This window comes from Myodes glareolus, chromosome 4, assembly GCF_982192425.1.
Source record: "Myodes glareolus chromosome 4, mMyoGla1.1, whole genome shotgun sequence".
In the NCBI taxonomy this organism is placed as follows: Eukaryota; Metazoa; Chordata; class Mammalia; order Rodentia; family Cricetidae; genus Myodes; species Myodes glareolus.
In genome coordinates, this window is record NC_142029.1 from 20,706,163 (window position 1) to 20,718,881 (window position 12,719).

Here is a 12,719-nt window from a genome sequence, read left to right on the forward strand (position 1 = left end):
CCAGGACAACCAAGAGAAAAATAACCAAAAAAAAAAAAACCCAAAACAAACTAAAATGTTTCCATAATCTCCAGCTGTAGGCAATCCTTTAGGGCATTTTCATAGTATTGATGTGGGTGGGCCCAGCTCATTGTGGATGGTGCCATCCCTAAGCTGGTAGTCCTGGCTGCTGTAAATCTGAAACTGGACCATGGTAGTGTACGCCTTTAATCCAAGCACTCAGAAGGCAGAGGGAGGAGGATCTGAGTTTAAGGTCTACACAGAGAAACCCTGTCTCAAGAAAAAAAACAAAAAAAAACAAAAAAACAAAACCAGACCAAGCAAGGAGACCAAGCTAGTAAGCAGCAGTCCTCCATGGTCTCTGCATCAGCTCCTGACCTGAGCGCCTCTTTAGATAATGAAGAGTAAACCTAATAAATCCTTTCCTCCTCAAGGTGTTTTTGGTTATGGTGTTGACTGTAGCAACAGAAACCCAAAATCCAAACTAAGAGCCCATGTATCTAGTTTTAAGTCCTAAAATTGATTTTTAAAGGGTTGTAAATAAACTTAAATGAGATCACAGCAGAGCTCCTGAGGCATCCTGGGCAGGCTTAGAACTTACAAAGCGTTCTCCTAGATTCTGGGATGTGGAGTTACGATGTCTTGGGGCTGGGGAGGTGACTGAATGGTTCCAATCAGTACAACCTGCACCTCCAGAGGACCCGAGTTTGAGTCTCAGGACCCATGTTGGCTGGCTCACAAGTGTAAACCCCAGTTCCATGGCATCTGCCTCTAAAAAGACCGCACGTGCTTTGTTGGGCAGTGGTGGCTCACATCTTTAATCCCAGCACTTGGGAGGCGGGGCAGGTATATCAGAGCTCAAAGCAAGTTAGTTCCAGGACAGCTAGGGCTGTTAAGAAAACACCCTGAGCTGGGAGAACGTGTGAGCTTATACAGTAAGTTTTCAAGTTAATAATCTTGTGGCTAGTAAGATGGCTACTAAGAATCAAACCAGGCCCTTTTACACAAGAGCTCTAAACCTCCGGCCCCAAAAAAAGCAACATTCATTCCGTGGTTTGTGCATTTTGTTACACTTCCTTAAAACTAGCATATTTATAAACTTGACCTATAAAATGATAGACACAGGTGACAAGGCAGTTTTCATTTTGAGAACCAAAACCACCCCTCAGTCATCTTTATGTGTAGGGGTTTGTCAGCATCTGTGAGTACATATTGGTGCCTGGTCCCCTTGGGTTCTCTGGAAGAGCAGCCAGTGTTCATTGAGCCTTCTCCAGTACAAAAACTGTTTTGGGTCTGGTGGGATACACCTGTATCCCAGCTAGCTGAAAAAGCAGAAAGACTTCACCTGTTATTCCCCACCTGGAAAACCCTTCAGATGTTGCTTCCTAAACCTAGTCCCTCTCCACCTTGGATCCCAGAGCTTCAGAACTGAAAGGGTTTTTGATTTTTTGGCAGGTAGCCTCAAATCCTCCCTGATCATCCAATCTCTGCCTTCTAAATGCTGGGAAGACAGGGAGAACCAGGGCGCAGATCAAGAGGCCATTCTGGCCTACACATGTTCCAGACTAGCCAATGCTATACATTAAGGACCCTGTCCCAGGAAAAAAAAACTCACCACCCAGGGAAGGCAATGTTCCAGAAGGAGGGAGTTAACTCCCAAGACTAGGAGAGTGAAAACAAGATACCCCCTGACATTATAACCAATATCATACAAGCCAGAAGTGTGGATCTGAGCAATATTAATGTAAGGATTGCGCATTATCCTGTCATGCTACATCTATCATTTGCCCTATGAAGACCCCGGACCAAACTGATTAGGCAAGCATTCTATCACAACCACAAATATCCAACGCTTGCCTACAGATGAGAAAAGCAGCTTGTAACTTAAGCAGCAAACCAAGGCTTGTTTTTCAACATTTTGGTTAGTCTCAGGTTCCGTCCTAAGGATTTAACTGTAGTCAAATAGCCTTGCTGCATGTTTAAACTCTTTCAGCTCCTGCTTGTTCTGCAGAAACTTTTAAAGCCCAAGTATTGCAGTGCACTCTAGTCCCAGCAGAGTTCAGATACTACAGAACAACCAAATTGGAGTGCAGCTACATTTGGTTCTCAGGGGGAACAGGCTGGAACCATCCTCACAGCTGTTTTAAACAGCAGCAGAAACAAGCCTCTGTGCTAAACCACCCACCACTCAAGACAAACCTTAATAATGAGGGTTCCAGTCTGTGGGCTCCATAAAGGCAGCTGCGCTCTGAATACAGCTTACTCAGCAAGCCTGGGCAACCATGTTTACTGACCTGTTCATGCCAAGCAGATGTTTTTCAGCTGCCAGGGCCTATTTTAAAACGGTAACCCTAGTGGACAGGCTCTCCTGACCTTTCCAGATGCTGCCACCCAATCCTACTGGTCACCCTAGAAGCCAGGGTGCCCACTAAACAAATTCTACTCAGACCCCCACAACTGTCCAAGTGTCGCCATTACAGAAGCAGATAAGAGATAAGTGGCCATCTTGAACAGTATTTTAAGAGCTGTTTTAACAGTGTAAGCGCTTCTAGGGCTGTAATTTTCAAAATAGCTGGCACTAAACAGGTGCTCTGAACCCTTGGCACTGAGAGGTGACTTTCCGGACAGACCGACCCCAGGCAGCCAAGTTATTCAGGGCTACAGCATTAACTGACCCAGGCTTTTTTCCACATACATAACTCATGCTTGCCTTAAACTCGAGATCCTACCCTGAATTGTTATGGACCTGTTACCATCACTGGACCCTCAAGAAGCTACGCTTGTAGCACACAACCAACACCAGCCCACCTACAGGTTTATCTTTTTATTAGCCATGGTAGCAAAACGCCTAGTCAAAAAGACCAAAGCCCATGTCGTCATCAGACTCCTCGGATTCTTCCTTCTTTGCTTCCACTTTCTTCTCCTCAGCTGGGGCAGCAGCGGTGGAGGGGGCAGGACCGCCTGCTGGTGCGGCTCCGGCTGCTGGAGCAGGCCCACCAGCTCCTACATTGCAGATGAGGCTCCCAATGTTGACATTGGCCAGGGCCTGCAACAGACAGGTAAGAGCTTTCAGTCTTATCCTTTAAGCTGCAATGACATGTTTTGTTCAGCCTTTCCCAGACCAAGGCATAGGACTACAGTCAATACACACAAAAGTGATACTAAGTATGTAAACCAGGCCTGTATTTGGTTGCTATTTTATGGTACAGATTGCTGAATTTCCTCCCATGATGGGAAAATTGCCCTAGGTAACACAACAGAACAGTAACGGGCAGATTTTCAAAATTTTTGAACTCTTTGAATCCAGCTCCACAACTTGGCTGACCTTCCTTCCCAGAAATAAAACAATTTGTCCAAAATGCAGTGTTCTACTTTGCAAGCATCTTTCTTGTTTCAAATGCCCTTCCTTAAAAAGGCCACTAAATACAATTTGAACAAAACATAACCAGGACATTTAAGATTTGCTCGGATTGGCATGGCTGAAGTTTTTAATCTGTTAGAAACCAGGGCATGATATATAAAATTCAAAAGGGGCGGTGGCGGTAGTATAATAGCAGGACTTCCCCAAATCTTACCTTTGCAAACAAGCCAGGCCAGAAAGGCTCAACATTGACACCAGCTGCTTTAATGAGGGCATTGATCTTATCCTCCTGGAACATAAACGCAGACCATTAGGGCGATCAAAATACGCTTAAGACCAAGTCACAGAAGTCGCTCATACACGGCCACACTGCCGGTTTGAGCTTCTAAGGACAGTTCATGAATGCTTAGCATCATAAATACATCGGCCAGATTTGAAGGCTCGGAGGCTAGTGCGATTGCCCCGTAGGCCTAATGACGGAGTTCGAATCCTAAAAGCCAGTGTTAAGACACTCTCAACAACTTATCTCTAACAACCACAGGCGCACTCGAGACCGCCTTTCACGAATGCTGGACCGCGCGGGCAGAACAGAGCGCATGCGCGCCAAGGGCCAGGAAGCCTAGGAACCGAATATCCGAGAAAGCGACGAGTCGGGCAGCCGAGTGCCTGGTGCCCGCCCAACACACGTGGCCGCCCCGCAGTTACCCACGCCGCGCACTCACCGTGACCGTCACCTCGTCGTCGTGAAGGATGAGGGCGGAGTAAATGCAGGCGAGCTCAGAGACGGAGGCCATGTTGCGGACTGCCGGCACGGTGCTAGTCGCCGGATGAAGTGAGGGCCTCACCCCAACGCGGCCTTAGCTTCCTCGGAAGGACCGAGCACCTTGGCGGCAGCAGAGGAAAAGGTCACACACGCCTGCGCGCAGCCTCTTATCGGGGTCGCGTCGACCAATCGAGTCCCGGCTCCGAGAGCGGAAGGGGCTGAGCCAAAATCAAGAGGCGTTGTCCGCATGACGCAGTTCCGGATTTGGACGCTCGACTTCCGGTTTTGCGGGCCTGTGACGGCTTGCTAGTATCGGAAGTGCTGAACTTTAATTTAGGGTTTAGCAGCAATCAGGAAAGTTGTCTGTGGGAAACGCACTGGTCCGGTCCCCTGCTTGAACTGGCAGATGCGCCCCCGTGACTTGGGCACACTCTGAAAAATTCACTAGCTGACGATCACGTGGTTGACCCTACCCCCACCTTGCCACCCTCGCGCACGCGTTCGCCCAGCACGTCTCATAAGTAGGTAAATAACTTGAGGGGGGGTGGTCTCCGGAGTTGTATGTCAGCTGCCGTGTATCGAGGTTAAACAGGACAATTCATCCCAAGAAAACTCAAATAATTAATTACATTAAGAAAGTACAGAGGGTGCTGGAGATGCCTCGGAGGTTAAAGCCATCTTACTGTTCTTCCAGATGACCCAAGTTCTGGTTCTGCCATCCCCAAATCGGATCCTGGCAGACACGTTCACATACACATAAAAAGTAAACATTATTTTAAGAAGTATCATGCAAGGTATGGTAGCCAAAAACAAAACAAAACAAAAAACCCAAGTAGGAAACCACGCGATTAAAATTTGACAACTTTATCACATAGACCCTAGAAAACAAGGAGTAACTTTCAAAACCCGCGAAGAGTATTGGGCAGACATTAAAAGCAAATATCTTGTTTCTGTTTTTTTGTTGTTGTTCGAAACATGGTTTCTCTGTATAACAGTCCTAGCTAACTGGAACTAGTTCTTGTACACCAGGCTGTCCTGGCACTCACAGAGATTCACCTGCCTCTGCCTCCCGAGTTCTGGGATTAAACGGTGCGGTGCCACCACCACCACCACCACCACCACCACCCGGCCCAAAGCAAATATCTTAATAGAAAAAGCTTTTATACATTCTTTGAAAATGGGGAACAAATATGAATGTCTTCCTTTGCTTCTTTTTCAGTGTATGATGCTTTAGCACAGCAATAGAAAGCCCAAGACTGCCCATGCGCACACACACATCTTAAAAAAAAATTAAGATACACCTCAAATTGGGGTACAGCTCAGTTGCAGAGCTCTTGAAGAGTCTGCGTAAAGGTTTTGGTGCTAAGGACTTGAAATCAGAGCCTCATGCATACTAGGCAAATGGTCTACCAAAAAGCCATACCTCCAACATATGATGTTGCTTTAAATTTCATGTATTCCAATTTCAACACCACAAACAAGCCATGAAATAGTTATCAAGAGGAACCTAAGTGGAGCAATATAGTTTTCACAGTTAAGACCCTAAAATGGATAATTCCCCCCAAATTATATAGTTACAAATAAAATTATAATCATGATCTCAATGGGATTTGACAAGCAGGCCTCAGATCTTTAAAACAAAAACATAGGTAGTTCTTGACCTGGAACTTGCTATGTAGCTGAGAATAACCTGGAATGTAGGATCTTCCTGCCCCACCTGGGACTGATTTTAAGTTTGTACCACTACAGCCAGTTCGAGGGAGCAAACCCAGGTGACTGGTGTACCCTATGCAAGCACTCTACCCATTCAACTACATCTCAGCCCCTTACAAGACCTTACTATACAACCCAGGCTGGCCTTGAGTTTTTGGTGCTCCTTGTTTCAGCCTGCTGAGAGGTGGGATTAGAGGTTTACACCACCATACCTGGCCCTAGAGGAATTTCTAAGTGTCACTGACAATGCAAATCGATGCACGGACTGGCAGAGAAATCAGTAAGCACACTTAACGCTAGTAATGTTGGTGGAAAGTAGAGATCCAAGGAGCCTGGGTAGGTGCTTCACAACAAAGCTCTACCAAAGGATCAGAGGGGCTCTGGTGGCAGAATGTACTCCTTGCAAGCTGAAGACATGGAATCAACCCCTGGCATATAAAGGTGCCATAAAAGTCATGGATAAGAAGATCCAAAGTTTCAAGTTGCAAAGGATACATAAAAATCCTACACACCCAAAAATTTACTATGTAGTTTTATTGCAAAGGCTCTTGCATTTGAGAAACCAAACTCATAATCGGGAAAGACTTATTAAACCAATGAGATCCTATTTCATGCCTATCAGTTCTGAAAGTTGCAGGTGAGAATGATACACTGGCAAAGGAGCAAATTTAGGAAAACCTGGTTAAAGCTGGGTGTGCGCACAGCCTACAACTAGCACTTGTAGCCATTGCCTCTGCCTTCAACATTCTATAAAGTATATGCATGAAGAGCCAATTGCAACATTATTCTCTTCAGTGTAGGGAAAACTGCACCCTTGAGGGAATAGGGACGACGTCATAGAGCATCTTGAGCTGTGTCAATCAACATGGGTAGTCTCAGAACTGAGTGATGAAGCATACTGAAAAATCCTGCTAAGGGGCTGGAGAGATGGCTCTGTGGTTTAAGAGCACTGGCTGCTCTTCCAGAGGTCCTGAGTTCAATTCCCAGCAACCACATGGTGGCTCACAACCATCTGTTATGAGATCTGGCGCCCTCTTCTGGTGTGCAGGCATACATGGAGGCAGAATGTTGTATACATAATAATAAATCTTTAAAAAAAAATCCGCTAAACCTGGCTTCCATCTGAGGTTTTGATTGAGCGCCTTCCTTCTGAGGAGTGCTGGAGTCGTATAGTATAATCAAAGTTTATTTCCAACCCCATTAGCCATTAGGAGCTAAGAAGTGTTCAGCAAAGATAATGCATTAGGATAGGATAAAGAGCACAGTAGTTTTGATGTCAGACTTTGATGTTGGACTTTATAAACAGACTTTGGGGTCCATGAGCAATATCTTAGCCTGTTTCATACCCCATAAAGGCAACATTCATTCACAGCCAAGTTTCTATTCTCTAGTGCTCTTTTCTTGTATCCCACTAATACTGAGTACCAGATAAACAGAACACTGGAGGTGCTTGGGAGCATGCTGAGAGAACGCCCACTACACAGCTTGTGTTTCTTAGTGCTTTTTTATTGTATTTCATTTGCATATATAAAAACAGAAAGTGAATATATACATACAGGATTCTAAAACTTTCCTAAAATGGATTGTTATCATTGGCCAATTACCATCTTTATTTTAAAAGTCTTAATTGTTAAATATGTCTAAAGTGCATTTTTTTTTGTGGCTAATCAATAGCAGCATTTTTGTTTTTTTTATAAAACCTTAGAAAATATTCAGAACAGTTGAAAAAGTCACAAAAAATACAATATGATCTAGATACATTCTTCTGCAGGATGACTCTGACACCGCGCATGGCATAGCTTTGGAGAAATCAACACAAAAGTATTCTTCTGCTACCAGAGCTGTCAGGTCAAGGCTTCTTGCGCCTAAAACACAAAAGCAGCATTTAATATTGAATTCTGCACTTAGTGACACAGTCTTTAGGAACATTGAGAGAATTCCTTTTATCAGAAGAAAATTCAAGTCCTTGGAGCAAGCAAGCAACTTAGAGAATAGAACAGGAGGTAGCTCCCCTGTTCTTAACCTACTGCAGCCATCTCCCGAATTGTCAAAGGAACTAACCCAAGTTAAAAATGTAGAGAGAGATGTGTAAAGATTGGTTTTATGAAATATGGAAAGAATAGGTCAGCTCCCTCCCCATTGTGGACTTAACCAAAGAGCAAATGGTATAAGTGCTTTCTTCAACACCAATTCTGGCATTCAGCTTAACCTCTCTATAGGGCATGTACCCCTATTCCAAAACCATGAGGTCTATTAGATAAGAGGGACACACACAATGCTGTCATCTCCAGTGTCTAAGTCATCTTGCAGAAGTGCAAAGAAATCAGAGACCTCAGCTGAGAACAAAGCCTTGTCTAAGATTCCAAAGACAGCGAGTATCCAACATTTTTTGTGTATTATATGCGTTGTCGTTTTTAATAAAGACACGCCCCCCTAGGTGCTTTCAGTTCAGCCTCAAAAAGATTTAGAAGTGGCCAAGGATGAGCAAAAGCCACCAATCTGCTGACACCTCCTCTAGTAGCGCTACAGCACTCTGGAGAGCTTGGCACTACGAAGGCCCACCATAAATTGTCAGCAGGGCCCAGGTAAAAGCAGAGAGTAGGGCACAGCTGGAGGAGCAGAGGTGATGGAAAGCCTGGGAGAGGGAGGACAGCAGGGCTGGCTGTAGAGCTCACTTGGGTTGTGCATGGTGCTGATATCCGGGTCCCAGCTGAGATCCTGCTCTCATCTCAACAGCAACGGAACACTAGAGAAAAATGACAGGAGAGGACAAGGTCGGCTTCCAGCGATCCAGAAGCACACATCCACATTTAGATGGGCTCTACTGCCATGAAATCCAACACTGCTCTAGTTCAGCGAAGACACCTAGATTAAACCACTAGACACACTTAGGATCCACTTCTGCACAGGCAACAAAAGCAAGAAGGACCTGGGAGAGTACCCAGGTATCTTTTCAGCTTAGATAAGGAGAGCGAGGAGTCCTGAAGAAGCTGGTTCTTTCCCTAGGAGTCTTTCCTCAGAGGTAATAGTCATAGGGAGCACTGGGTGCTGCTGCGGATTTGTCCATCTGCTATGATTTTCGTTAGTCTGGAGCAACACACTCTTGACTCCCATATACATTAGCACACATGCACACAGAGGACCTCTAGTAAAGACCAGATCTAAAGAAATGCAAGGGCCCCACCAAAATGTTAGTTATAGGCTTCCAGGCTGCATGGGCAATATGTGGTCCTGCCTCAGCAACTTCAGCGAACACTAAGTTCTATAGTGTTACAGCTAATTTTAGCAAGCAAGTATTTAATTTCACCCCTACCCTTGTTTCTACATCGGTCCATTCAGACTCTGTACCATCTGGTTGGGCAGGTGCTATTGTAGACGATCTTCGCTTTCGACTACTGAAAAAGGGGAAACATGATGCAACAATCATTTTTGCATCTAAGAAGAATGGAAAACATTAGAGGGGGGAGAAACCAACTATACCCCTGGGAGAATTAGTGATAAACATTATAAGATATTCTGTTCCTAAGAACAAGAGGCTAAGAAACAGACTTTTAGAGAGATATTTGTGACCAACACTCACCCAGTAGGCGACTCTTGCTTTAAAGTCTCAATATCAGTAAACTGAACAGATTGCCCTCCACCTCTGGTTTTATAAACATCACCCTAAATCCAAGAGAAAAGGTCACTGTTACACTTTGATAAATCCAAATGATAGGCAAGCATCTGAAACTCATCCATAAACTCAAAAGACCCTTGGGCTGCTGTATCTACTGATAAAACACTTCAGAAACTTCAGTTCACCTCTCACTAACAGGAGTCCAGGATAATCAGTAACATTCCTAGCTATGGGGAAAATAGTTGATTGCACCTATAAATTTCAAAACTAGATTAACCTAGCAGAGACAGCTCCACATTTAAGGTGCTGTTGTCCGTCTGGTGGCAGTAGTCTTAATTGTAACTGTCCTCTCGACTTGAAATGACTCTCCACCCCGTCACTGTTGTCCCCCACACGCACTTTTTCCACTAGACATAAGATCAAAAGTCTTCTATAGACAGGAAAGTCTCTTCTTTACAAGAAAGATTTTGGGTAGTTCACCACTGAGTAACATTCCCAATCAAATTCTGTGTGTTATTTACTTTGAAACTCTTAACTGAGATCCTCCTAAAAGTGCTACCATGCCTGACCACAGGACAAGTTTTGTTTGTTGGGTTTTTCTTTGTTTGTTTGTTTTGAGGGGGAAAGGAGAGTTGTCTGCATTCCCCTGGCTGTCCTGGAACTCACTTGTAGATCAAGCTGGCCTTGAACTCACTTAGATCCAATTACCTCTGCCTCCAGAGTACTGGGATTAAAGGCAAGCGTCACCACCGCCCAGTACAGAACAAGTTTTAAAGCAAACATTTTATCTTGACATAACGGCAAAACAGGAGATCGTTGTTAGGTTTGCTTTCTGTTGCTGTCTGGTCCTTCAAGACAACTACGTGCTTCAGGATGGGCTCAAACTGGTGACCTCCCTACCTTGGCCTACCAAGTACTAGGGTTCCAAGAAGTTGTCAGTATGGCTCTGGGTTTACTTTTGAAACTATATTTTAGCTAAATATGATGTAACTAAAATACATCATAGATCTGGAGTACTAAGAACCCAAGACTCTGGGCCTATTTAAGCAGATCCAGCCCCAGCAGATTCACAACCTAAGCATTACATCAATTTTCTACTAAAACAAAAGTTCCACCCAACACCCCATTTAAGCCCTAAATCTCATCAAAGGATAGCAGGGCAAATATTTTTCACTGGTAGTCTTTTGTGAAGACTTGTTTTTACCTTAATTACTTTAGTCTGAATCTCCCCATCGGAGGCTAGTTCCTGGTGGGTCAGCATGTACTTCTCACACTTAGCTAGTGCCTTTTCATTTGCAACAGACACTGTGATGGCGTGAGGGACATGTGGCTGCATGACTGTCTCAGTTTGCACATTAGAGGCAGGCTTATGATCTACCCATCTGCTCCCTGCAGAGCGGGACCTTCTGTGTCGTACAGGAATTGGTGTGTTCTGATCAGGTTGAAAGAGGAATTGAGAAACAAGCACAACCCAGGATTACTTGGAGAAACCGTTAGAAGTGCAGCAGTTTACATACAAATTCACAACAACAGAAATCAGACCTGTCCAAGCTAAACATGTAAATCATTTAATGTTCTCTTACCAAACTGAACCAACAGGCATCTTTAGACAACAGTGTATACAGAGCATAGTCATATGGGAGCTTCCGTTTCAACAAACGGCAAAAGATAGAATTGTGGTGACTCCAGATATTGTTCATGGCAAGTTCAGGAAAAATAATCCATTTTGCATTCTTGATCAAAAACCAATTATTATGCCTGCTTTGTGAACTAATACATAGATTAGAAGGTCTGTATTGCAGGTTATCAGCAGGAGAAATAACACTTAAGCTATGTCTAGGCATCTAATAGAAAACATTCCTCCATATACAGCCAGACCAAAAAACTGCAAGCTGTTGAAGTTCTCACTTAGCAAACACCTGAAGAACATAGGAACACACAACTTCAAGTGCAGCACGCCTAAACGGTGCTAAGTACTTCTAGGTGCTTGCAGTAAGGATTTTTATATCTCAAAACGCAATTCCACAGTATCTTCAATTATTTTTCTCCAAATGTTTCTTACAAGTTTCAAGAATCAAAGACTATGCTATGAAATCAGCTTGTATCATAAAAACTAGTGTTCCAGTCAAATGCCATGTGTGCCAAGTTAAACAGCACATTCAACTTCAGAAAATGTATTTCATATACATGATATGGTAGCGTAAGCAATTGTGGGCGATTCCTGTCCACAAAACTGAAAAGAAATGAGTCAGAGCCCTTCCGACCCAGCCAAATGCTCAGGGAAGCCCTAACGACAACTCTACAACAGTCACCACAACTTGCCAGGAAAGATACTAAGCTTCCATGCAGGCAGAAAACCTTCACTCTGAAAATGGTCTGACGGTGAATAAGAAAACCTAGGTCTTAGGATCTAGCACTTGGCAGAAGAGCTTCCTTGAACACATTTACAGTATAATACATTCAAATCAAACTTTGGAAAGGAGACAGAATGCAGAGAATCTGCTAGTAGTCATGACTTAAGTATTTTGAAACTCTTTCCTCACCAAAATGTGAAATTCGGTCCACCTGATAATTTCTGATCAATGAACACGAATACAGAGATACTAACCTCATGGAAACTTTTCTGCTGCACTTCTAAAGAGATCTGGATTGCAAGAAAGAAGTTAAAGTCTGTGTCTTAGTTTATTCCCCTGACTGTTGCATGGCCAAGCCAGGCATTCCGTTATTGCTGGCAGGTAAAAACAGACCTCCCAGCAGGCTGGAGTCAGACACAAAAGAGGATGATTTACTAGAGGTGATCACAGAGGCCATTCACCATGATTTGCACCCTAAAAGGCTCAAAGTAAAATCTGCAAAGCAGGAACTTGAGACTATAGAATTGTCTGTTGCCTTGTAAGAACCCAAGACTGGTCACCATCATTAGTAATCAGATTGCAGGGCTTTACCTACATCCTAAATCATGTGAGAGAATCTTTTTGGTTTGTGGGACAAGGTTTCTCTATGTAACAGTCTTGGCTGTCCTGGGACTCACTCTGTAGACCAGGTTGGCTTTGAACTCACAGAGATCTGCCTGCCTCTGCCTCCTGAGTGCTGGGATTAAAGGTTTGCGCCACCACCACCCGGCATGTAAGAGGATGTACATGTAAGAGGATGTAGTGCATGCATCTGGACAGTAGCCTGGGTTGAAAGGAAAGGCCATCATGAGGGCAGGCAGCAGTGAGGGCTCTCCACACAGAAAATGCTGTCTTCAAAGTGGTAAAGACGGT

At 44.2% G+C, this 12,719-nt stretch overlaps 2 protein-coding genes across 13 annotated transcripts in view; both read right to left on the bottom strand.

Annotated features, from left to right (window-relative positions):
* Positions 1-2,809: 2,809 nt before the first annotated feature.
* On the bottom strand, positions 2,810-4,281 carry Rplp1 (ribosomal protein lateral stalk subunit P1). Its single transcript, XM_048424305.3, has 3 exons — positions 4,084-4,281; positions 3,576-3,650; positions 2,810-3,046 (listed from the first exon to the last, which is right to left on the bottom strand). The coding sequence occupies exons 1-3, from the start codon at positions 4,153-4,155 to the stop codon at positions 2,849-2,851; spliced, it is 345 nt and encodes a 114-aa protein (XP_048280262.3). The 5' UTR covers positions 4,156-4,281; the 3' UTR covers positions 2,810-2,848.
* Positions 4,282-7,322: 3,041 nt separating this feature from the next.
* Positions 7,323-12,719, bottom strand: part of Kif23 (kinesin family member 23) — a 28,461-nt gene continuing 23,064 nt past the window's right edge. For 4 of the 12 annotated variants that reach the window (XM_048424296.3, XM_048424294.3, XM_048424298.3 and 1 more), the window contains 5 exons: positions 10,658-10,885; positions 9,418-9,500; positions 9,151-9,232; positions 8,513-8,583; positions 7,323-7,702 (listed from right to left, as the gene is read on the bottom strand). In XM_048424296.3, the coding sequence (XP_048280253.2) occupies positions 7,687-7,702; positions 8,513-8,583; positions 9,151-9,232; positions 9,418-9,500; positions 10,658-10,885 (480 nt within the window). In that variant the 3' untranslated portion in view covers positions 7,323-7,686. Of the gene's footprint in view, positions 7,703-8,512; positions 8,584-9,150; positions 9,233-9,417; positions 9,501-10,657; positions 10,886-12,061; positions 12,098-12,719 lie in introns of all 12 variants that reach the window. The other 8 variants (XM_085689197.2, XM_085689196.2, XM_048424299.3 and 5 more) reach the window with 4 other exon arrangements.